This window comes from Pagrus pagrus (assembly GCF_965226575.1).
Source record: "Pagrus pagrus genome assembly, chromosome: 10".
In the NCBI taxonomy this organism is placed as follows: domain Eukaryota; kingdom Metazoa; phylum Chordata; class Actinopteri; order Spariformes; family Sparidae; genus Pagrus; species Pagrus pagrus.
In genome coordinates, this window is record NC_140194.1 from 28,789,892 (window position 1) to 28,814,051 (window position 24,160).

At 41.2% G+C, this 24,160-nt stretch overlaps 1 protein-coding gene across 1 annotated transcript in view; it reads right to left on the bottom strand.

Annotated features, from left to right (window-relative positions):
* Positions 1–14,909: 14,909 nt before the first annotated feature.
* nrn1la (neuritin 1-like a) overlaps positions 14,910–24,160 on the bottom strand; it is an 85,565-nt gene continuing 76,314 nt past the window's right edge. Inside the window, exon 3 of the mRNA XM_084364212.1 lies at positions 14,910–16,064. Coding sequence (XP_084220338.1) covers positions 15,767–16,064 — 298 coding nt within the window. The 3' untranslated portion in view covers positions 14,910–15,766. The remainder of the gene's footprint in view (positions 16,065–24,160) is intronic.

Here is a 24,160-nt window from a genome sequence, read left to right on the forward strand (position 1 = left end):
GAACTTTACAGGCCTAGTGGGACCGTATGTCCTGGACATACCGTCTGTTGTTGGTTTAACTTAATTTTTAATTTTTTTAAACTAAAATTGGTACATATTGCACCAGAAGTGACCGTCTCAACAAAACATTTCTTTAAAGTGCTGGCTAGGCACTCAGGAACACTGAGATGAAGCTCAGTTTGCTTGGGGAAAAAAACGCTGCATGTGCACGTAAAGCGCCCCCTGCGGTTAACATTTACATTTAGGGCATTTAGCAGACGCTTTTGTCCAAAGTGACTTGTCAATAAGTAATACAATACTTACAATACCATCTGTTTGTTTTTTATTTATCAGAGCAAGGAGGATGTGGGTGCATGACATGATCCATAGGAGACAAAAATACAGTGAATGTTATCCCCTAGGTCAATGGGAACAATTGAAATAAGACGCTGGTGCTCTGAACAAAAACAATATGTGGACACATAAGTGTTAATTAGCCACTTCCACCAATGAGCTTCCAGAAAATACATCTCCTGAAGAATAAACTTGTTGGTACAAGCCAGCTGTGTTGGTATACGATATAAAAAACAATATATTCCTACCCTATATATTGAACATGTTCTTAAATTATAACTGTGCATAGTTGTAAAAAGATGCACACTTGAATCATTTTTGCTATATTTTGAAATATGTGGTAAACACAGTATGGACATGCATTATATATAAATAGACATACATGGACACTATATAAATATCTATACTCATATGTCAGATTAATGTATGGGTTACATTACAATACACATCTTCAGCTCACTGTATGCAAACAGCAGCAAAAGGTCAGGAGGCAGACAACATCTCTTACCACATTCACACAGGAGATATTTTAGGAGGCCCTGAGGGTAAAACTATCCCTGTGGTGGTTTAGCATGAACGCGAGGAGCCGAGGCAGTGTGTAAGTATCCTGAATCATATTTCACATAATGGCCATAATGTGAAAAAATAGTGTTCCTGGAAAGCACTATGAAGCCCTTACCCCGAGGGAGAAACAGTGAACCTAGGAGTTATTTTCTGGAAAGAGACACATCATGTTTGTGTGTAACTTCTTTATAGGTTGTAGGAGAAAAAAGCTCAAATGAGAAGATTCAATCAAAGTGAGGCTGTGTGTTCAGCTTTTGTGCTCATACCCAGCTGTTGTTACAGAGAGCAGCAGGACGTTTTCCTTTTCAGCTGGTGGGACTCATTATTGTCAGGCACACGCTGTAAGTTCACTACGCTAGCTTCATTCCAGACACGTTCAGCCAGAGCTCCTTCATGGTATTTGGTGCAGTAAGACCTCAAAATGTAATTCTTTCCAAAAATGATCCCTCCCAAAAACATCATGTTATTTGCACTCGACACAATTTTAAGTGACAAATGTACTTTATTTATAAGAATAAATCATGAAGCATGTCCGAGCTCTTTAAACTGTAGCAGATCTGTCGTGTCATGCCCGGATAAAATTCTACTGTTGGATGTGTTGACTTTTCTGGCCGCAGGAAATGAAGAATCAAAGTTTAAGAGTGAAATCCAATCTGACTCCCACACAGCAGAGAGAGCATCGCCCCATCCAGAAAAAAGCTGCACTCAGCAATGTTAGACCTTTTCCAACTCTATGACTTTGCTCTCCTTTGGTATAAAGCATCACAGACAAGAATGTTGTTCTGCGATCTGATGTCACCTTAAAGGATTTCAGGGAACTGAAGTTCATAAATGTTCAAACACTTATCTCTTGCTGCCATTTGGAGCTGTAAACATGCTGAGCTGCCCGGCGATCCTTTAATCTAGAGTCACGAATGCCACTTAAAAGAACATCTTTACAACTTTTCAGAGACATCCGCGTCACACATTTGTGTTTTAAATTTAAATCGTGACACAAATACTCCTCAAAAGTGAAAAGTGAGGGAGGTGAGAATGAACAACAGTGTGCAGTAGAATGTAGGTCAACGTTTTTGGAAATACGACTATTTGATTACTATCTGGCTTCGAGTTCGATGAGAGGATTTATACAATTTTCAGATCAAAGCAAATAAATGTGTTTCTTTATTCACTGTATGTGAGCTCATCCATTACAATTACAAATTCAATTAACTTGCTCACAAGTTTTTGACTAACGCACCCCAACAGATATCTGGCTGGCAGTTAGGATCATAATCAACTTTTGTATTTATTATTTAATTTTTGTTTGTTTATAGAGGAAACAAAAAAGAAAGCCGTTGGACGATGGTAGGAAGGAGCGTAATGTTTTATAAAGATCGGGATCACAAGCTATTGCCAAAGCAAAGCGCAACAGAGTTAGAAACACAAGCGAGCCATCAGCTCAGCCAGATTATCTAAAACACTTCATTTGGAGGTGAGACTGCAAGTGTGGCCTGAGATGTCAGTTTAAAGGCCTCATTTCACAGGGATTAAACATACAATATGTAATTACTGCCGCTTGGGCTTTCTCAATCAAAACTAAAGACGTTTGCCAAGTGTTTTGTGGGGAGCGCAGAGCAGAGTGTGGGGGGCAGAGACTCTGCTCAGCTGCTCAGACCCGGACAGCTCTGGAGGAATAAACACTCTGCGTGTACTGCTGTGTACTAGGAGGAGAGCTCAGAGGTAACTTTTAAACTTTCAGGTTAGGGTTAGGGGAAACGTGCTTCTTGCGTTACGTTGCAGACGCCCAATCACAATGTTCCGCCAAAAAGCCTGAAGTCCTGAGCCCTCGGGGACTTTCAGATGTTAGGTACTGATTTAGAAAATTTCCGTTTACGAAAAATGTTGTACAAAGAATAATGAAAGCATCAGGATTATCGTTGTTTAAAATATTTTCATGGTAACCCTGTGTTTAATGTCACAACGCTATGAACTGTGGGTAATTCCCTCAGGTGAAGTCTGCAGAAATGCGGACTTCTGTGGCTGGAAAGGGCTCAAAATGTCTGCCAGAGAGCCCTCGTGCCCGTTACGATTTGACAGCGGGACCCTTTACCCTCGCAAAGTCAATGGGAACGCGCCTCAGAGTCTGTGGGTGTGGACACTGGGATTGGGCCATAGAGGAGAAAGAAGAGGGAGAACCGGAGTCTCTGCTGAGTGCTGAGTTGAGTTAAGGTTGACCTGAATCCACACACACAGACACACTCCCTTGGTGCTTGCCATTGCTCACCAGCATACGGCTAATGTACATTAAGTATTTTTAGAGAACCAAAGTAGTGACAGTAAACTTGTGTATTTCTCTGGGTTTGTACGTTACATAAATACACAACTCAACAAAATATGTGAAAAAGGTTGTTTTAGACATTTTAATGCAGAAATCTCACAAATATCTTTAACATTGATGGATGTTTAAAACATATTGTTTGGGTGATCATTTTACAGTTAACCTTTGTTTCCTTTCACATGTGAGTTTGGCGGATCAGGGGGCTTTGTTTTAAACCCGTCTGACTTTCTGTGTTTCTTGGCCGGCTGATTTCTTTTCAGCTACAACACCACATTCCCAGATCTCAGCAATTAATGGTATTCCCAAAATGCTGACCAATAGTATAGACATAAAAAAGGAATTGTAATAAACCAGAATAATCACTTGAATGGATAGGTGCCAGTTTTTGTTGCGTTCAAATCCCCTAATTTGAATTTGTATACAAGAGAGCAAACTGTCAAAAACAGTAAGAACACAGCTTTGAAGATACCGAGCAAAGCAATCTAAACTACACCAACTGCATAAACTGCAGACTGTATTCAGGCCCTGGTATCTCTAAAACCTGCACTCTGTCTCAACATGTTGACTTGCAGATGATTTCTGTTTGAATTTCTCTTGTGCTTTTTCAAAAGTTTGTCAATAACCTCCTGTACTTGGCCTTGTTTGTCATGCTGAAGAGCTTTAGAGGATGCGGTCCAAACAGAGCTCCTAAAACCTCATAAAACCTTGTCACGAAGCGTTCTTATTTCCCATTTTCCTTTGAGCCTTTATCCATTTTCTGTTCCTTTTTTGTAGTGTAAGTACCCTCGCTTTCACCCCAAGCACTTAATCTCCCATCCAGAAACCTTTTTTTGAATATCAGAGAGCAATATAAACACACTCAATTAGTCAGTCAGCACCAGTTTAATGATTTTCTATAAAGGTAGCAAAACCTTCTACATATGGATGAATAGAAGGATGGACTGACAGAAAATACCTGTCAGATGAGTGGATAGCTGGGTCATTAATGGGCAAAGAAAAAGGAAAGAAGGAAGGAAGGAAGAGGTACACATGGGAGAGAAGCAGACATCAAAATACAGCCAAGGACAAATACAGAAATTCTTCACATAGTTTTTTTGGAAAGCAGAAAATGCTTGGCCTGTACTGATGTACAATATGGAGCTTTTTGTTTCTGTCCACAGAAAAATACAACCATATGATCTGTATGTGCGCAGAGCCTTTGTTGTGTAGCTTCTGCTTTCAGCCCTGGAAAAGTCCATCCTTCATCCATGATCCCAGATGTTTGGATCTCCATTCTGTTTGATGGGAAGCCCAAAGAAGCATAGCCTGCGCCACTTTAAAGCCACCCCACATTTTTTTTTTTTTTTTCATCTCTCAGCTTTACATACTGCAGGTGTATGGTTGATGTATGGAGTCGACATCTGTCACAGGATCATACATGTTCACACTGGCTTTAGTTTTTTCACACAGAAAAAGGCAAAGAAAGCTCAGCACCGCATGCTATTTCCACAAACCAACAAAGTCAGTGAGCGACATTTGGATCAAAAAGCGTCAGAGAGGAGTGGTTTAATCAGTAACAATGAAATGTACAACATGTGTGGATGAATGATTAATTCAACAAGCTAATTTACACCACAGTGAGATATTTGATCTCTCTCTCTCTCTCTCTCTCTCTCTCTTGCATACACACACTTCCACACAACCTTGAACACAGAGTACAATCACTATTTGCTGTAAAATGACAATAAAGTGAGAAACGGATAAACAATCTATGTAAATATCTCCATGGAGTTAATGCTGAGCTGCTTTTTTTTCTTTCTTCTTTTTTTTTTTACAGTTGTAATACTGTGCATTTGACTAAAGGTGGAAATCAAGTGTGTGACAGGATTGACTTCCTGTAAGACTAGTCATTTAACAACACAATATGTGTATTCTGTTTGGCCTATTCACTTTATTTTTAGCCACATGATACCATGTGTGAATTATAGAGAACCAAATGGCCAAGAACCAAAGCTCTCTCCTTAAGTCATTTTTCCAATTTCTGTTTACAGTTTTCAATTGACTCTATTTTTTTTTACTCTTTGTCCTCAGTGGTGCCCCCAAGGGAGGGCCAAGGGGGCCAGGCCCCTCTGATATAATTGTTGGCCACCACACTGGTCCACACTGGTGAGTGCTGGTCCCCCCTGGATATTTAGTTATGATCATTGTCAATGGGATTTGAATGAGGTTTTCTTTCTTCTGAAACAGAACATCAAAATTAAACGATCACTTAGACTCTGTACAGGAGACCTAATTCACTAAATTTTGGCGACACGCTACAAAATTTTGTTTAGCTTGATTGTTGATGCAGCAATGAACAGTGTAATTTGCTCCTGAACTCTTTAGTCCTAAGCACCTTTTTTTATTTGGTCATCTTCACATTTTTGTATGGTAAGATCTCATTACTTAAAGGTCAAGTGTGAAGGATTTCATAGCACGCAGCAGTGTGGTTGGAGATTGAAACCAACTGAATACCCCTCAAATCACCCTCCCCTACAGTGGTCGCCAAAACACAGAAACACAAAGGGCCTTCTCTAAAGCCAGTGTTTAGCTTGTGTTTTCTGGTCAACCCAATGCCAGAGTAAATGTTAACTAAGTCAGATTCTGCAAAACTGAACTTTTCTTTATGTTTCAACTTTATGGTTGTTTGGGTTGAACTTCCCTTTTCTCTCTTGCCACAGTGCTGTGCTTATGCTCTGGTTAGGTTTACGCACAAAAACCACCTGGTTATTGTTAGAAAAACCAAAAAACTTGTTGTGCTGGGGAAAAATAGCCAGTTTTATCCCCAGGTCTCCTAAAAGAAAGCATCCAGTTCTCACCTATATGAGATGTGACGTGATATGCCTTTTGTATAAATGTCAAACCTCAGCCGTATCTATGGTTTGCAGAAACAGTGGCTGGGGTGGTTCTGGGTTACAACATGCTGGACTCTGCGGAAGAGAACCTGCTGCATCTGTAGATATATTTAAAGCATTCATTCTCATCTAACGATTCTTAGTTTCAGGTGATTACACGCTCATAAAAACATAATTATAATCATTATGCTCCTGCCGATGTATCCTCCTGAATCCCCCTAAATCCAACACAGTGGACCTTTAATGTGTGTCACAGGATGTATCTCCACATCTTTTATTTCTCAGCACAGAAAACCTGTAGCGTATTGCTCATTCCCACAGATGGTTCAGTGAAAGGAATAATCAGAGGTTTCACCCATAACTCACACAGGACATCATGGGGCTATGAATAACATGGACAAGATGTACAGCACAACTAATAAAAAGTGTTAAAGCTTCAAAAGTAGCACTTGCAGGGCATATATGACATTGTCTATACACATATGAAATATATTACTGCTATATACATTGATATTCATAGAGCTGTAATTATTCACACTATACACAGTGATGCGACCTAACTCAGTGTCAGTCTGTGTATTTCTTGTCATAAATCAGTGATTTCATTTTCCATATTTAGAAATAGCTGTCTTGATTTGTTTGAGGAAGGTGTGTGTGTGTGTGTGTGTGTGTGTGTGTGTGTGTGTGTCTGTTTGTGTGTGTGTGTGTGAACAGAGACTGGAGGCATTTCGATGTATTTCATTTCTCTCTTCTCCTTCTGTTCGCAGTATAGTTCAGATAAAAAGGGAAAACCTAGAATTATTTTTCTATCATCGCTCCCGTCAATCTTCACAGAATGCATCTTTGATAACGTACATAGGTCGGTGCCATCCTTATCTTGTACTTTACTTTCTCTTTGAGTTTTTAATTCCTCTTTTGTCTTATCAGTAATTAAAAACTGAGAGGTCTCAGGTTCGGGGATTGAGTCTGAAAACACAGCTTTCCTTGCAGCCGCTTGCTGAAGGCGAGTGTATGAATCTGGTTCCCCGGTGAGAGTTTGTCTGTCTGACTTGTCTCCTGTCTGATCTGTTCCACTTAAACCTCCAGTCAAAATGTCATGCATTTTTCACTGTTGCCATCTGCCACCTAACATGTGTTTGCTCTAAGTCGCTGTTCTCTCTGTTGGTTTGACCACTGCATCATGGTGTTATGTTCTTTAAAGTGAGTGTCAAACATGGAGCAGTATTTGCTGATCTTCAGAGAGTTAAATGTGGAAATCGGCATCTCATGTACGAAGCTAACTTAATTCACTGGAAGCAGCAGTAAACAGTCAGCCTGGCTCTGTCCCAAGCTCCAAAACTCACATTCTAAAGCTTAATAATTAAAAAGTAACAGCACGACTCCTAGAACCACTTCTCGTTTGTGTTGGGGTTTTTTTTGTGTTTACAGATTAAATGAGATAGATACGAGTCAATGTAATTTAGACAGAGACAGAAGACCTGTATCTACTGCTTTGGCACTGTACGATCAGGGCAGAACGATGGAAGGAATGAAAGGTTGAAGGTCATTTCACTTTTGATATATTCAAGGTTGAGCTATGATAGACAGATTCCTTATACTGTCGCTCTGGTTCTAATCAATCATCTGTCTCACCTTTTGTCTTTCCTCAGTCTTTTTTATGAGCAAATACCAATGTAGGAAACGTTTAAGTTATCAAGATTCTATCAGCTGTAGGTAATTATTGTGATTTATTTACTTATTTTATTTTTTTTTTACAGAATTTTAATAAATAAATGAAACATCACGCTGTAAAACCAGGACTGGGTTGCACCAACTGGTCTCAGTTAAGACCAGTCTTAAGAATAGACTTTAAGTTGGTTGTACCAACTAAACTTAAGCCTAGACTTAAATCTGGGGATGGTAAAATAAATTCTGAAAGTATCCAACCAAATAAAATCCTAGCTCCTCCCTTCAAAGCCACTCCTCCAAAACACATGAACGTGCACTTCCTGACTACAGCGACTGCCCCATAGCCCTTGCTACTGTCCAGCTGGGCGATGTGTTAGCCACCAGTTCACTATGTTCAACATGCTCTCGCCACCACAAACTAACTGCAGTCCGAAAACGCAACCAAGCACAATATTTACTCTGGGCGTGTGCTTTATGCTAACATTAGCTGCTGAATGTTAGTGGCTACAGGAGTGTGTTGCTGCCACTGTGACTCTTTTATTGGGTTCAGGGGCAGTGTGCTTTGTGCTACTCGGTTAGCGGCTGAACGTCTGTCACCGTCACCGCTGCTGATTTTTTGGCTTAGAGCTACGGAGTTATCAAGCTGCTGAGGAGCAGGCTCAGGGGCTGTGTCCTGTTGTCCTCGCTGATCATACCTGACTACCACGTCTCACTCGCATAAGGAACATAAACAATGCACATGGCTATTGTTAGTACTCACCACTGTCAAGATAGTGTCTTAGAACTGGGAAATTTTGGCTGTACTGACAATCTTGTGCCACTAGCTCCAATAGCTTTAGCATTGCATCTGCCTAGCCCTGTGGAAGACTCCAGTTATGTGCGATGAGCACCGATAGGCAGGTACGTAGCAATGATGCACAGGTTGACAGATAAGACGATTGGATTGGCTTATTAGAGGCCTGCAACAGCCATAGTCACTACAAACATAACAAAAAATTCTTCTAGAATAACTTACCAGCCCCAGCTTTAACTACGACCGATCTTACTGATGAGTGTCCACGTGAATGCCAATGCAATTATGGGCTGAATTTAGACACCTGCTCCCGACCTAACTTACAGGTTGGACTTAAAGCACCAAGTTACAACCAACCTAGCTTAAGAGCAGATGTGAGAACAGAACCTGGATTGCAAATCATCAAATGTGCTCAAAAGCTCATCAAGACCAATAAGTCGTCACACTGAACCTGAGGACTTATCTTTGACAAGAGATTTCGAAGGGTTTAAACTCGATATAAAACAAAACCCTGACTCTAAACATATTTATCCTCCCCACCAGAGAAAGAGCGAACAAAGTTGCAACATCTTTGTTGTGACACGAAGCAAACGGTTTATGTAAAATCTTCTCTTAATGTGAAGGAACATTAGCACTAACAACCGCGCAATATAGAGGCTACCAGTCGTCTCTGCCATTTGTTCACAGTAATAACACCAAATATACTGGACCATTAATGTGACAATGATGTATTGGTGTTTAAGAAAGTTTCCCTTTCTCTTGTAGTCGTTTGTGTCCAATTTAACTTATTTGTCAGAGCACCGAGCTGTTGCCGGAGGCGAAGATATGTACAGTCCCAAACGCAGTGCTGGAAATAATTCCCTGCTCTGCTCTGGTCAATAACATTGCATTACCCTGCAGCATTATTGAAAACCAGTCTGAAATCACATTTGTCCACCTGCTGTACATGAAAGATATTTTCTCATAAAAGAGATGTTGTGAGTTTTTTCGTGTTTTAGAGCACCTCTGCGCAAAAATACACTTTAAAATCCAATCTGAAGCAGTTATTTTCCCATGAAACAAAGCTATCGCCGAGGCTATGATGACTGAACTCACTATATTTATACAATCACATCCAATCTGATTTTCCTGTGTAGCCTCAAGTTTATGGTTTACTCAGATTTAGCCTCCAGTGACAACATCTTATCCGAGCTCTGCGGAGATGGTTTTCAAATTGCTGCACCTTGGTGAATCAGCCATTGAGGCCGCTAATTGCTAATTCTGTCAGTTTAATTAAAGTTCAGAACTACAGCAGCCTCTTTAAACCATCCAAGCATAACTCTGGGCTAAGTCCCTTATGTAAAAAAAAAAAATAGCTTTGGGCTGATTGGAGGTTTTTTTCCTTTTGAAAGAGTGCTCTCTTTATTTCTGCTCAAGTCCTTTGGCCTTACACTTCCTCGCAGTGTATTCAACCAGTGAGGTTCGATCGGTACTGGGTATATTCTCTACACATTCCAGTAAGTGAAAGCCAGCGTCGAGATGTAACATCGGTCAAAGGTTTATTTCTTTTGTGTGACAGGAATAACAAAATATTTCAATCAAAAGTCTACTTTGGAAATTGAGGTCACAAACCAAATAGGATCAATAAAACTGTCACTATTGTTTATCATAACAGTCTCATATGTATCTGTTTAATTCAGCCCTGAAGGTGTGTTTAATGAACCTGCTGCCGGCAAGGTAGACAGCTTCAATCAACAGTTAAGGTGAAACGAGGTTCTGCTTGAATGTCTTTGTCTAATCCACTTTTATTTACTTCTACCTCTCTTAAAGTGTGCATTACTGTTGCAGCCTTTGAGATTTTTTTTTTTTTTTTGGCACTTTTTCACATTCTAGAGTAACTCTTTAAAGTCGGCCCTGCTTTGATTTCATTTTCGTGAAGAAAGAAAAGTAAACCTGCAAACTGAAGCCCTCTGTGTAAGACACACTCGCTGCGAGACAGGTGGATTCAATCTTCAATAGGCAGACCTGTGTTTGTTTTCCAGGTGTACTCATCTCTCCCTCTGTCCGTCTGTCTCTAATCTGATCGTATTTCTGAATCCGGGCCAGACAGAAACAACTGTTACCCACAGCCACTTAGAATAACAAGCAGCTTCAGCAGGCCTGCAGGGCCAAACTACGACTCCTGGAGCATGAAATACACTTGGCATGCGAGAGGATCGTGAGTGTGAGTGGAGAACATATTGGTCCCACTCTGTAGGGCTGCAGCGCAGGATGCCAAGATGAAGCCCCGGAGGATTTCATACCTGGGCAAGCACCAAATAAAAACTGCTCCAGAACACTTCACTTTAACTTCGGCTCACAAGCGGTGAAGCTGTCATGCTGTTTTGGTCAATAAGAAATTCCAGTCATTTTTGTTCATTTTATCAAATAAAATAAATTGTATGTTTAATGTTATTATTTGTATCTCTTAGCATCATTTATAATTAATTTATTCATATATATGGTCTGGTCTATATCAAGTCTAATTTTAGAGTATTAAAGGCTTCAGAGTTTCTTTCCACGACTGCAGTTGAAACGATATGCAAATGTCTCTTTCATCATCCCTAATTTATTCAGTTTTCGAGGTCCTATATGATCCTATGGGGCAACAGTAGCCTACACGCTCAGTATGAAGACAAATTGCAGGAGCCATTATTCCCAGATGGATGACATTGATATTTCAATTCCCTTGGTTGATTTTTTTTTTTTTTTTTTTTTTCTCAAGAGCAGCTAAAAGGAAATTTAGTTTTTCATACCATCCAGAACAATTTTCTGCGTCCCAAGCATTTATAGACACACAAGTACACCTAAATCCAATTTACAATGCTTAGAAATTGTATGTACCACTGTTTGGTCCCAATAATTCCTCTATTCGCGTCCTCAATTTTGTGTTTCAGGGCCTTGAGCATTCTGTTATGTCTCTCCGAATGACAAAAGTATTTATACACTGTATTGAGCCAAGATTCTGTGTAGAGTCCTTGAATGAAGATAGAAAACACTTGAGATTAGACTAGGTTTAGATAAATAGTTGTCCATAATAGATGAATAATGAATAGATAAATAAATGGGATTGGTTTAAAAAGAGTGGTTAAAAATACATTTGTCATTGTGCTGTAAAATGTTCACGGTTAAGAAATGGTAAAATGGTTAAAAACATTTAAGAATGTTTCAAAGACATAAGTACTTTATTTTTCCTGTGGTTGTCACTGATGTGATGGTGTGTCTTTCTCGAGAAATGAATTTGGATTTGTTTGTGATCGTCGGTTAGATCATCTGCACAAGGACCCCTTTCTGTGAGTAACAGAGATTTTCGACCGTTCGTAAATGAAGTGAGTCGTCAGTTAGCAATGTGAACGGACTCTAGCTGCTGCTAGCTGACTCAGCTCACATGTGGCTTCGTCTGGGGTGTGATAACTGACATTTCTTTGCGAACTAAGCAGCCAATCGTGTGGTCGTCCATGTCGATTTTCGCCACCGCCCCCTTATACTATGCCAATGGCGGCAGACGGTCGTCATGCTAGAAGTTACCCACATGGACGTCAAACAGATGCAGATCCACTTGTATCTTAATCACACGCTTCTCCAGACGTGGACGTATTTCAAGTGCAAATCCACACGTACGTTTACCACACGCAAAGTTACAGATAAGGGCCATCGTTCGATATGTCTGCGTGCACAGTGAGCGCACATCTGGTACGTCACCGTGACGTATGACATGTGACATCGCCGTGAACATGATTGTACTCTCCATCAACAACATGGAGTTTGTTGGAGAACGTATTGACGATAGTTCTCTGCTCTGTTAGCTCTGTAATCCACTGTCATATATCACAACAGATACTCTGGAAAAGAGGTACTGCTCAGTTTGGTTTTGTGATCTTGCTTGAGTGAAGCGACCACTATTTTTTTGGTCCCTGAGTTCACGAGCATCGACACAAACCTGCAATGATTCATTTTTTGGACACATCCTTTCGCCGTGTTATTGTAGAATGATTATTGATGTGTGCATAGTGTGTTTTTGGTCACTTAAAACTAAAAAAAAAAGCACAGGAAAGCTGTGATACAACACTTAAAGTTCATATTTTGGTTTATTTTTGCCTCATAATTAAAGTAAAAAATGACTTATTTTAATTTTAAAACTGTTTACAGGTGTGTTTCTTATTTGAGAGGTGAAGGGACATATTCATCAGACTGGCGCTTATATACAGTGTTAAAGGTATAGTTGGTAATCCTGTTCAGAAACACTTTTTGTTATACTGGGTGAAATGGACTTCCCACCCTGAGAGTAGTCCATACACAATGTGTTCAGAAAAAGGACTGAAATAAATCAGACCTCTGTGGCAGCTGCAGGCCTGTAAAAACTCTGACCAATCCCTCCCTCTCGGTCCGAGTTGAAAGAACCAATCAGATGCCTTCATGTCTCGTCCTGCCTGCACCCCCCTCTGTCCCCCCCTCCTCCCTGCGCGCATTCATCACGTGTTACGTGTTGCCGGATATATTCAGCACACTCCATATGGAGTTAGCAGGAGATCCACTCCAGGTCAGAAGGTGGCGGTAATGCACACCTAAAAGTTGTTTGCCAACAGCCATAAAACAACAGAAGAAGAAGAGTTAGCACAGTTAGCAGGAGAGAGCAATGGCAGAGGAAATGCAGCTAAAGTAGCACTTCCAGAAGTGATACAGAGGTTGCTGTCTTTCTGTTGGACAGGTAATTAGTTGTTTTGCTTCGGGGGGATTTCTTATTTTCATGAAATATGTAACGTTAGCCAACTTAGCTACTTTTGTAGCTTGTATTAGCCCAATGCTAACGGCTCTCCTCTGCCCTGCTGACGGACTGTCTGATGCATGTTCAAGTTTGTGGGGGTGGGGCTTTGGACGGAGCACTGACGGGAGGGGGGGAAGGGGGTGGAGCTTAGACGAGGTGCCACTTTCAAATCTTGCTAGCTCTCCAACATTACCAACTATACCTTTAAAGGGTAAGTACACTCAAATTTTCTGCTCATCAATTTTGGTTGGAGGTTGAAGGTTTCTAGAGTGACCCAAGATAAATAACATTATAACAAGTAAATAACAAGTTAAACAGCAATATCTAAGATATAAAGAACTCAGGCCCCCTTCTACATATAGAAGGTATACAGGCTACATACACAATGCATTTTAGCTTTGCTAGCAAACAAGAAAGTTCTTGAAGAGCAAATATTGTTTGTTTAAAATGCATCTTGCTCTATGTTACAATATTGTAGCAATTTACATGTATTATTTATTGTTGGTCATATGTGAGCCGACTGTATCGTGGCCTACACAACCTTGTGGATGATTTGTTTAAGCTATTTAAAGAAGAGCTATTCTGCTTTTTCATATTTTTCCTCTCCTTCTGTGTTTATGTCCTTGTGCATGTCAACAATCTTGAAGGTTAAAAAGGTCAATGTCAGTAACAACAGAAGCTCCTCTCTCCCACTGAAAACACTGCTCCTGAAACACCTCGTCAGTAGTCCCACAGAGTCCCACATTTTCATAATTTATGTCCAGCTGATAGTTTGGCACGTAAGAATTGATTTAGCAAAGCTGCTCTGTTGTTGTTAGCGGTGGTGAGTCAGGCTTGTGTGTGCTGACCAATCAGAGGAGACTTTCATTCAGTATTCGGTAGGAGGGCCTTAAAGAGACAGGAGCTAAATGTCATTAAGAGCATCTTAAGCTTCTATAATGTGATAAAGTTCTGACTCAGATGGGAAATGCAGGTAGAGCAAAATTTCGAGAGGGATGTTATCAAATGTGGGATATGATTTGAAAAAGTGAACATGACCAGCAAGCACAGGGTGTCTGGATGACTGAGGTGACATGGAGCTGTAGAGGAAGGTGAGCCTCATCCAGGTCGTGTCTAGATGGCAAGACCTGCGAAAGATCCCACGAGAGAGATCATTTTAATCCAAACCATGATTTTTCCCTAAACTGAACCAAGTGTTTTGGTTCCTAAGGCTAGACAGATCTCAACCACAGTGTTGACACATTACAAAACAGTTCAGAAAATCTATGGTTACTATCTGTCTTCATCCACAATTTGCTAATCTTTGTTGTCACATCAGAAAGTCGAGGAAAAGGGAGCAACTAATAAAATCACACTACATCCAAACATTTTTGAAAATATAGACGTGAATGGTAGCTTAGCTTCCATGCTACGACCTATGAGCTAATGCTAATGCAAGGTGCAGTTAGGTGGCCATAAGAGGGGTTAGCTAGTCATCCAAACGTTTGAAATGTTTGGGTTTTGTTTTGTTTTTTTATATTTGACAGATAGCATAACACAAGATAGCTGAACAATTAATGCAGGACAAGAGACTCAGAGCTTTGAAAATGTATTTTTATCTCACTGTGTTTTCAGTTGTGTTAGTGTCGTCTTGAGGAACATCTTGCTTTGCTTTTAATATCAAATTCTAATAACTTTTTTCCCCCTCAAACATCTCAACAAGCTATCCACACACTGAACCAGACTGTACAATAAAAACTATTCTTTAGGTTTTCCCATCTTAGCTTTCATGTTTGGTCAAAGAAGCCGCGGCTTCGACGTGCTGCGCTCAGAGAACAAGCTGAAAAGAGAAATGAACGTTTAGCCAGTTGTGGACTGACTGCAGCACCGTGCACCCACTGAGACAGACTGACGGACCAGGTATGCTTTACATATCCAATGCTTCACACTGCAAAGCTGACAAATGATTGCACTAAGCTAGTTGTGGCATCTGGCTTCTTCATCACAGTTTTCAGGTTTATCCGGTTGGACCTCATCGTTTCTCTCTTATTACTCTCATGGAGACAGACCCCCCCTGGAGCCAGCGCATACGAGCTCACACTAATGTAATGTAGGGGGATAGGAGATAAAGACAGATGACACATGACTGCTGTATGCATCTTTTTAACTATGTATGTGTTTGCAGGTCTGTTTGCATCGCAGTAGTGTTTCTTGGTATACATTTGTGTGTGTTGGAGAGACTGATTAAAAGGCAGAATATGCATTAAAAGACACAGGCAGTTTAAAGATAGATTATCAAAAAGACTGCTGGGTCTCTGAACATGCAGTTTAGAAATATTCAACCTCTGGCAGAGCAGAGGAAAAAAAACAGTGGAAAGTCTATGGACATGTGGAAAGAAAAGAAAAAAAACACAGAGTTTATATCTATTCACACCAGTCCCATTTCTTTGGGGTAGTTATATCCAAAACAGCAGCAGCAGCAGAGGAGACAGTAGCATGAGAAGGTGGAGGCAGCCTGCCAGATGATCAGCGCGCCCTCTTAGAGACTCCTGGTTGATCTCTTCCTGGTTGGATGAGCCACGCGGGGAAACCGAGGCTACCGGGTGGTTGTTGCGGTTGGAGCACATGTCGTAGAGGTTTCCTGAGAACTGCATCTTCTTGGATTCCTGGCGGAGAGATTCCCAGACAGCTGCTGCCTCCTCTGGACAGCCGGCCATCGCCATGTTGGCGCAGTCATGGAACTGATCCCACGACCTGAGAAAAAAAAGAGGAGGAGGAGGAGACGGATGAAGATACATGAAGATGCCTTCAGATGTGACTTGGGACACATTACACCAAGACTCAATTCCATTTACAATTTTACCCCTACCCCTCATTTTCAAGTGCACCCTTGACCTTCAGACCCTTCATGGGTCCGTACATCATCAGCTGTCAGTGATAGCGTTTATACAACCAGACATCTCCAACATTTCCATTATGTCGTCTTCAGCTGTGGTGATGATCTCCTGCGTTGTTGTGTCAGTCTTGGTAATATCACAATGCCATTTGCCATTCAATTGCAGTCTGTTCACAACTTTATGCTAGCATTCAAGTCATCAGATGAATATGACCATTGCACCATTACCTGGCCGCTAGTGGTGTTTTATGGGCTAACATTAGCAACCCGTGCTGCTGATCTGCACTGATATTACAGGAGCAGTACTAAGCCACTGCGCTGCTGGACTTCAGTTCAGTTTTGGGCATCAAATGCATAAATCAGCAATAACAATGTAAAGTTAGCTAGCTGGCTAGTTAGCTCATGAGACATTAGCTTGTTATGGAGAAAAGGACCATAATACTTTGGAACAAGTTCTCATAATCCTCAGTTTGAAGTTTGCTTCTGAAAAACCTCCATTTCGGGGCCATGTAGCACTAACTCTTCACCCTACTCTATACCAACAATTGGATTGGAGGCTAGGGCTGTGTTGTAGGGGCAAGGGGTGTGTTGGATTGGGCCCAAAAGCCAAAGAACTAAAACCAAAGGAGCAAAAAGGTGATAGTAGGTCCTAAAATCAGTACAATTCTTCACATAATCTGACAAAAATCCCTCCACGCCCTAGCCCCTCAGTACCTCTCCAACCTCCTTCATGCATACACCCTGTCCCAGAACCTCCGGTCCTCAGACACTGGCCTGCTCTTCATTCCCCACCAGACTACGTATCCTCAGAGACAGAGCCTTCAGTGTCGCAGCCCCGACCCTCTGGAATCCTCTCATCCGTAACGCTTCATGTCTGGACATGTTTTAAAAAACTCCTTTAGCACCACCTGCTCACTACAAACTCTCTTCACTGTGCTCCCCTGGCAGACATCCATCTGTGTTACCTGTTCCAATTTGTATGTTTGTCTGTTTGTGTAGCGTTTATTCTACTGTGTAAAGCGTCCTTGGGTCTCGTGAAAGGCTAATAATACAAATATATTGACTTAAGTGGTTTCAGTTAAATATCTCGTAAACCATTGAACCAATTACCATTAAATTTGGTGCACACATTCATAACCTCAAGAGAATAACTGTAATAACTTTGGTTTTCATCAAGCACCATCGTCAGTCCTGCAAAACTGATGATGTCCCGTCAGCCTCAGTTGGACTTGGTGTGTGCTGACACATTAAAATAGCTGGTACCCATCATGCTAAACATCAGCATGTTAGCATCGTCTCTTGACTTAATATTCAAGTTGCTGCTGACATGTCTTCACTTCAAAATATTTTAATTTCACACCCTAGTATGAAGCACCCGAGCCAATAATCTCCTCCTGACACATGATTATCCTCACTAGTGTATAACTACTGAAGATTTAAACAAGAAAGCTGTGAAAATAACTGACACAGATGTAGTGACAGTGAAGCGTTGGTTCACTGAGTAAATCAAATTCAGTCCATTTGTTTGCCCCCTTTACTACATTTTGCGGTTGCCAAGAGACCATCTGCTGATCTCCACTGCTCTGAGAGCAAAGGTCGCCCTGTGGTTTAGACTGAAATGTGGAAAAACCTTCATTAGTTCAAGGGCTGGAAACGGTATCACGGACAGGGTGTTTGTTGAACTACTGCTGCGTTACATCTATCAGAAGCAAAACTGACTTCTGAAACACCTTCTTAGACCTGACAAGAGTAACAAAAGGAGAAAAAGAACAGGAAAGAGTAGAGCTGGGGAGGATGATGAAGAGGAGACAGAAGGACGTAGTCTTACAGAGAGCTCTGGAATATAAACAACATTAAACTTTAGTCTAATAACCTTCAAGTTCCACATCCAAAGCTCTGTCTGTCTGAGTGTAATTGGCTGCTAATTCTTCCTCTCATCATGAATGTGTTGGCTAACTTGTCTCTGAGGTGATGCTGGCTGAGTGTTAACTAGACGAGAGCGAGCGAGCGAGCGAGGGAGGGAGGGCTGCTGGAGGAAGCGGAAACAGAAACAGATGGCTCTGTTCAAAATGTGCCTGACACGAAACACTTAAAACACTTAAACACAAAAAACATAAAGTTCCATATAAATAATACTAACACGAAAAGCATGTCCCACTGTCACAGCAAAGGAGCTTTGCACTCATGTCATCCTGATTCACAGTACAGACTGTACACGTGTTTTATCCTACACTTCTGAATATTCTCACTTGTGTCTGCTCTGAACCTGAAATGAACACTCTGATGTACTCTACTACGTCTGTGGTCGGATGAAAAGATTGAAGTCAAATGATTCCCTGTCCATTATGAACAAAGGTTGGTCCAGGAATTGTTTAGCCTAATAGACTATTAGCTAATCCCCTCCTTCCACTGGCAATTGTCCAATGAAGCTTTGCACCTGTAATTTCTTTTTATTTCAAATAACTTGCTTGTCCTGCTGAGGACATGTTAACCCCGCTGCTTCAGCAGGACATGTACGCAGCCATCGAGTGCTTTTTTAAAACAAGTCAGCCGGAAACATTAACAAGTCAGCTGGTAACAGCGTTTTAAACTGATTCATGGAGCTAATGTCAGCTTAATTATCTAGTCAGCTGCAGCTGATCAAATCTAATTGCTGTAGTTGTGAATTCAGCTGGAAAAATGTCAGGATAGAATCGAAAAGGCTGATTTTATTTGCTTCTGAAATCAGAGACACAATGTTTCCAATATTGCTAAGAATTTCAAGAGCTCAATCTGCCCCAGTTATTGTAAGCTGCATGCCATGTAGAGCATTTACAGTCAGAGAGTAGATGGAAATGACCATACATATTAAATCACAAACTAGAATGACATTCAGTAGAGCCCCTTTTAACCTGTTGTTACCGTATATCTGAAAATGTCTGTAAAATGATCCCAGTCTAACCCAAAGTGAATTCAAAACTGTGGTTGAACCACCCTGCAGACAACCTGTAACTGCCCTTATTCACTGGAAAACAAAACGTGTCCACTCCATTTAGACTGACTTGGTCCAAGTTCAAATTAGATAACAGTATCACTGAAAATGAACACTAAACACATCTCCCTGCTGGAGAATAACAGGTGCAACTCATTATAGTTCTTTCTTTCCTTATTTACACTAACTTGATGCATGTAAAATAGTTAAAAACAAATGCTAAAGTGGAACAGCAGCCTATACAAAGAGCAAAATGCATAAATCCACGTAGATTTGCATCATTTCCAAGTTACAAGCTTTAAAAACTGATACAAACTATATGTTACTGGATTTGAAATCTCATTGGCTACGCGATACATCCGTCATCCGGAGACTATCATGTAGGTGGCTCAGGAGAGGACAAAGAAAAGAGAGTGGGTCATATGTCTACACGATCACTAATTGGCTTTTGTATATTCTAGGGTGGGTATCGAAGCTCCTATCTACTCAAATGAGCTGTCAATCAAATGGCTGCCATCTCAGGACCTCTAGTACAGAGGAAACATTTTTTTGCCATTTTGTCACCATTTAATCATGAAATACTGTTTGGGACTGAGTATGTTACTGAAAGTGAACTACTGGACATTTGGGAATAAGAGAAGACAGTCTGTGTTGGAGTTTGATGCACTTCTGAAGCAAAGACGCTTTGTTGGTAAATTGGCAAAACTTTGTAAATACTAGATTGTTAGCTTGTTTGTTTGTATGAGTAGAATCACAAGAATCTAAGCCTTCTAACGATGTATGGCTTGTAAATGACTAATTACTTAAATTGAGGCCTATTTGCTTACCTGTGTTTGGATTGTTAGGCTTAGTATCTAACTTGATATCATTTTAAATTTCAAACCTCCTGTCATGTACCTGCTTAACCAGTGTTTCCCACACATTAATTTATTTGTGGAGGTCCACCACAATATCAACATTGGCCGCCACATATTGATTTTCACATCCCGTTCTCACTCACTCAAGACAGCTTACTGTCAGTGAACAGCATGATGTGATATACTGATACAGTGGATGGAGGTGTGGTTTTTAGTTTGCTGGTAAAACCAACAAAGAAGATTAGGAGGACTATTAAACGCGGTTGGCTCGACCGGAACTTCCTCTGCAAAGAAGATGGGTGGCCTGGTCATCGAGATCAAGCTCCCAGGAACAGCGCCAGGCCTTGAAGCCAGTTTTTGTAGTGGCCAAACCGTGTAACTACATCGCCATGTGATTAAAAAAAATTAACATCGTGAAAGACGTGCGATACATTTTTTTGAGCCTCACAACTCCTTCGAAATGACTCAGAATTTGAGCCATTAGGTCCAATAAAATTTGGAAAGTCTGGAGGAAGAAGCAGAAGCACGATTAAATCATTTTATCCCCATTCGAGTTAGCTCGAGTGAGCTGTGTAAGATTATCAGCCAGTTAAGCATTACATGATAAAACTTGAATCTGATGGAAACTGTAGCTACATTTATTTAGTTATGTTGGCAAGATCTTGCTGGTTTTATTGTTATCAGTGTATGTAATGACTTTTGTTTGTTACCAAAACTGTTGAAATAATTATCATTGACCTTTACTTTTTTTACCCTTTTTTTCCTCTAAGTATACTTCTATTCACTCTAACTTTGAAATAAAGCTGTAAAAAAAAAAAAAGAATTACTTGCTGTGAGTCACACGAAATCAGCAGAAAGGGAAGAAACAGGAAAACTTCCCGTAATCACAACATGGTTAATCCAAGACGCCTGGTAGCCTGGTAGTAACACCAAACAATGGCCTGGATGAACTACTTTTGTTGTGTTATGTATTTGTCACAATATATTAACACAAAACAGATTCAAGCTAGTTAAACAAGCTGATTGATTAGTAAATTTGATTAAATGTAACCGCAATTATGACTTTACAGCCATTCTGCCACCGGTGTGTTGACACTTCCGTTCTTCTCCTCACCAAGTCAGAGACTAAGAGACCTGGGAGCCTGAGAGAAATTCTTGATAGCTCCTCACTCAAATTTGCCACTGCAAGGCTAACAGGAATTATTTTCTGATGGGCTGCTCGAACTGAAGGTCTGACTCTAATTTCAAACTTCTCATCAGAGTTCAAGTTTGACTGCTCCTCAATTTCGCCAAATGTCAGGGCTGTTACTTTAACCACATACACGGTATGTCATTACAGCGCAGGAGGCAGCTTTGCACTGTGGTTGTCCTGATGTAAGTGTTCATTTAAAGTGCACTGCACCCAAATCAAGTACGCATTCAATTCAGCATGTAAGGTTCACAAGAGAGACAAGGATCTAATGCATTGTGGGTGAGTCCAGCAGCCTCTGAATGGATCAGTTTAGCAGTTTTGATTTATTACTGCAGTTGATGAGGGATTGATTGCCAGAATCTAATCCAGACAAATAAGATAAGTCATGATGGAATGGGATGCTCGCCTCCGTCCTGCATTGTGATGCCCTGAAGGCTTATATCGTAACCAAGTGTGGCTGTAATTCTCACCTGAACTGAACTCCTGAATCATAACTCTTACTAAAATCCCTTAAAAAGAAAGAAATGACGACATTTCTCATTTTGAGGACATTTGCTGCTGATTATAAGTAGACAAATGCAAGTAGTTACACCGACACACATAGTCTGTGTCTGCATCTGACAGATTGCAGCACACAATAGTCTCTCTGCTGTCACATACTGTGTACACAGATATCATTTCTTTAGACCCGTCTTTACCCACTTATTTAATGAATGTTGTGACTGTCGACACAGCAGGGAAGACACACGCATGAACACACCCACAGCAGTTTTACAAAATCTTCAACCATCACCGCTGCAGGCCTGGCCTCCTTGATGACTCTGCATGTCAGTTTGTGGTTTTTTTTTGTGTGTGTGTGTGTGTGTGTGTGTGTGTGTGTGTGTGTGTTTGGCCTGTGTCCAGGGCTTAAACACTCCAGTGTTTCACCTCTGACAGAACGCTGCTGGAGGAGGACGTCTGCTTGCCTGCTGCTGTGGGAGAAGCTGCTGATGGAGGGGAGGAGGTTGCTGTGGGGGTACCAGCATCTGGCTATCATCTTTGTACGTGTGTGTGTGTGTGTGTGTGTGTGTGTAAGAGTGTATGACAAAGTCTGAAATAGAAAGAGATGGCGTCATGTGCAGTGGTGCAGAGTTGTGGGTTTGTACGGTCGGAACTTGTGTGTGTCTTCCTGCGGTGTGTATGTAGGTGTAGGTGTGTGGGTCTTTGCTCAAGTCACAGGTGGTGCAGAGACAGCAGAAACGCGTTGAGGACACTGACAGACAACCAGCTGCTTTCACAATAATAAAAACCTCCTGAGAGTACGTCTGTTCTGCAGCTAACATGCTGCTGCTGACATCTGAAAACCTCCAAACCCCAGCTCTGGGCTCAGTTTTTTTTTTCACTTGAAATATAAACAGCAATATGGTCAACCGAGTGTTCGTGGCTCTGTGTCACGGCATTTCCTGACATGTGGGGCACATTTAGCTAAACGAAGTTGTTTCGAGAAATTGGAGAGGGCAACAGAGTGCAAGTGAGAGCAGAGAAACAGCAGAGCATCATGGGACGTGGGTGAGGGAACGCAAGGAACTAAAAGGTACTGCGTGTTCAACTCCGGTGACACAGTCTGCACCTTGTACATCGGAGGAGCGTGAGCTTGAGCAGAGTTTTCCACTTTAGGGTCAAGAGCCAACGCATAATGACAGGACAGATTTATTTAGATGTGTGTTAGGTAAGCTAACAGCAGCTAATACAGGAGCCGAAAAAAACACTAGAGTAGATGACGTTGGGCAGGTCATCGGACTAAAGTATACTGTATAGTACATTGGAAGTGTATATAGTTGAGTACAATTCATTTACATTAGATCAAGATAATTAGCTTCAGAGTGCACTGAAGTCAAAGCAGAGAGCAGGATAGGCTGCTTCTAACTTTGGAGGATTTTTCTGACATTTTGAGAAAGATGCTCATTTACTACCTTCTTGTGGAGACTGAGATGAGAAGCCTCCCATGTCTGTACTATAAACATGAAGCTGACACCAGCAGCCGCTTAGCATAAATTAGCATGAAGAATGGAGGCAGGTGAAAACAACCAGCCTGACCCTGTTCAAGGCGCGTCCGCAATTGCCCTCCCACAAAACTCACGTATCGACACAGGTTCAAGATCACACTTTTCTGTGTTTAATTACACTTGGTCGGTTGGAGGTTGCATTTTACCAGAGAGACTGCTGACTGTGACCTGTTTACACATCCATGACTGAAGCTACTGTCAGCTTGTTAGCTCAGTTAGCCATGCAGCTAGCCGGACTACCTGGGGATGGTTTGTGTTTACTTACCATGCTAGCACAGGAGCTTTGGCCTGTTGGGAGAAAGAGGTTTTCAGGCCTGGGGCTAGCTGGTTAGCATGCTAACAGTATGTGAGAGTTTTTAGTATGTCTCAAACCTTTGTGTGAGAATTAGTTAGCTCTTAAGCTAACTAATGTTGTTCGTTAGAGTAAAACAACAGTGTTGCAGGGGGTTACATGCTGGATTATTGCTTTTACCTTCGAGCAGTTGTAGCAGTCCCATTGTTTAAGACTTGCTATCTTTCTTTGTTATGGGCTGATTTTCAAAAATCCCTCTGGACTAACTGCAGGGGATTCAGATCACCTGTGCGCAGGGTGGGGAGACTGACTCCTGATTGAAGAGAGGAAGCAGCTTGGGGCATTCTCCTCCCAGCCAATCATGGTGTGACAACACCCTTTTTGTGAAGGCTTAAATGAGGTGGGGAGTGGCACCCAGGGGCCCTCACACTCATTCTGAATCTGTCCGTGACTTCCTTAATGCTTTACTACACTGGACTTGTAACATATGCGGACGACTTACATTAACAATATAGATGGCCTCCAGCCCCAGTATGTCAGATCCTGTGGTGTGTGTGTGTGTGTGTGTGTGTGTGTGTGTGTGTATAATCATGTTTG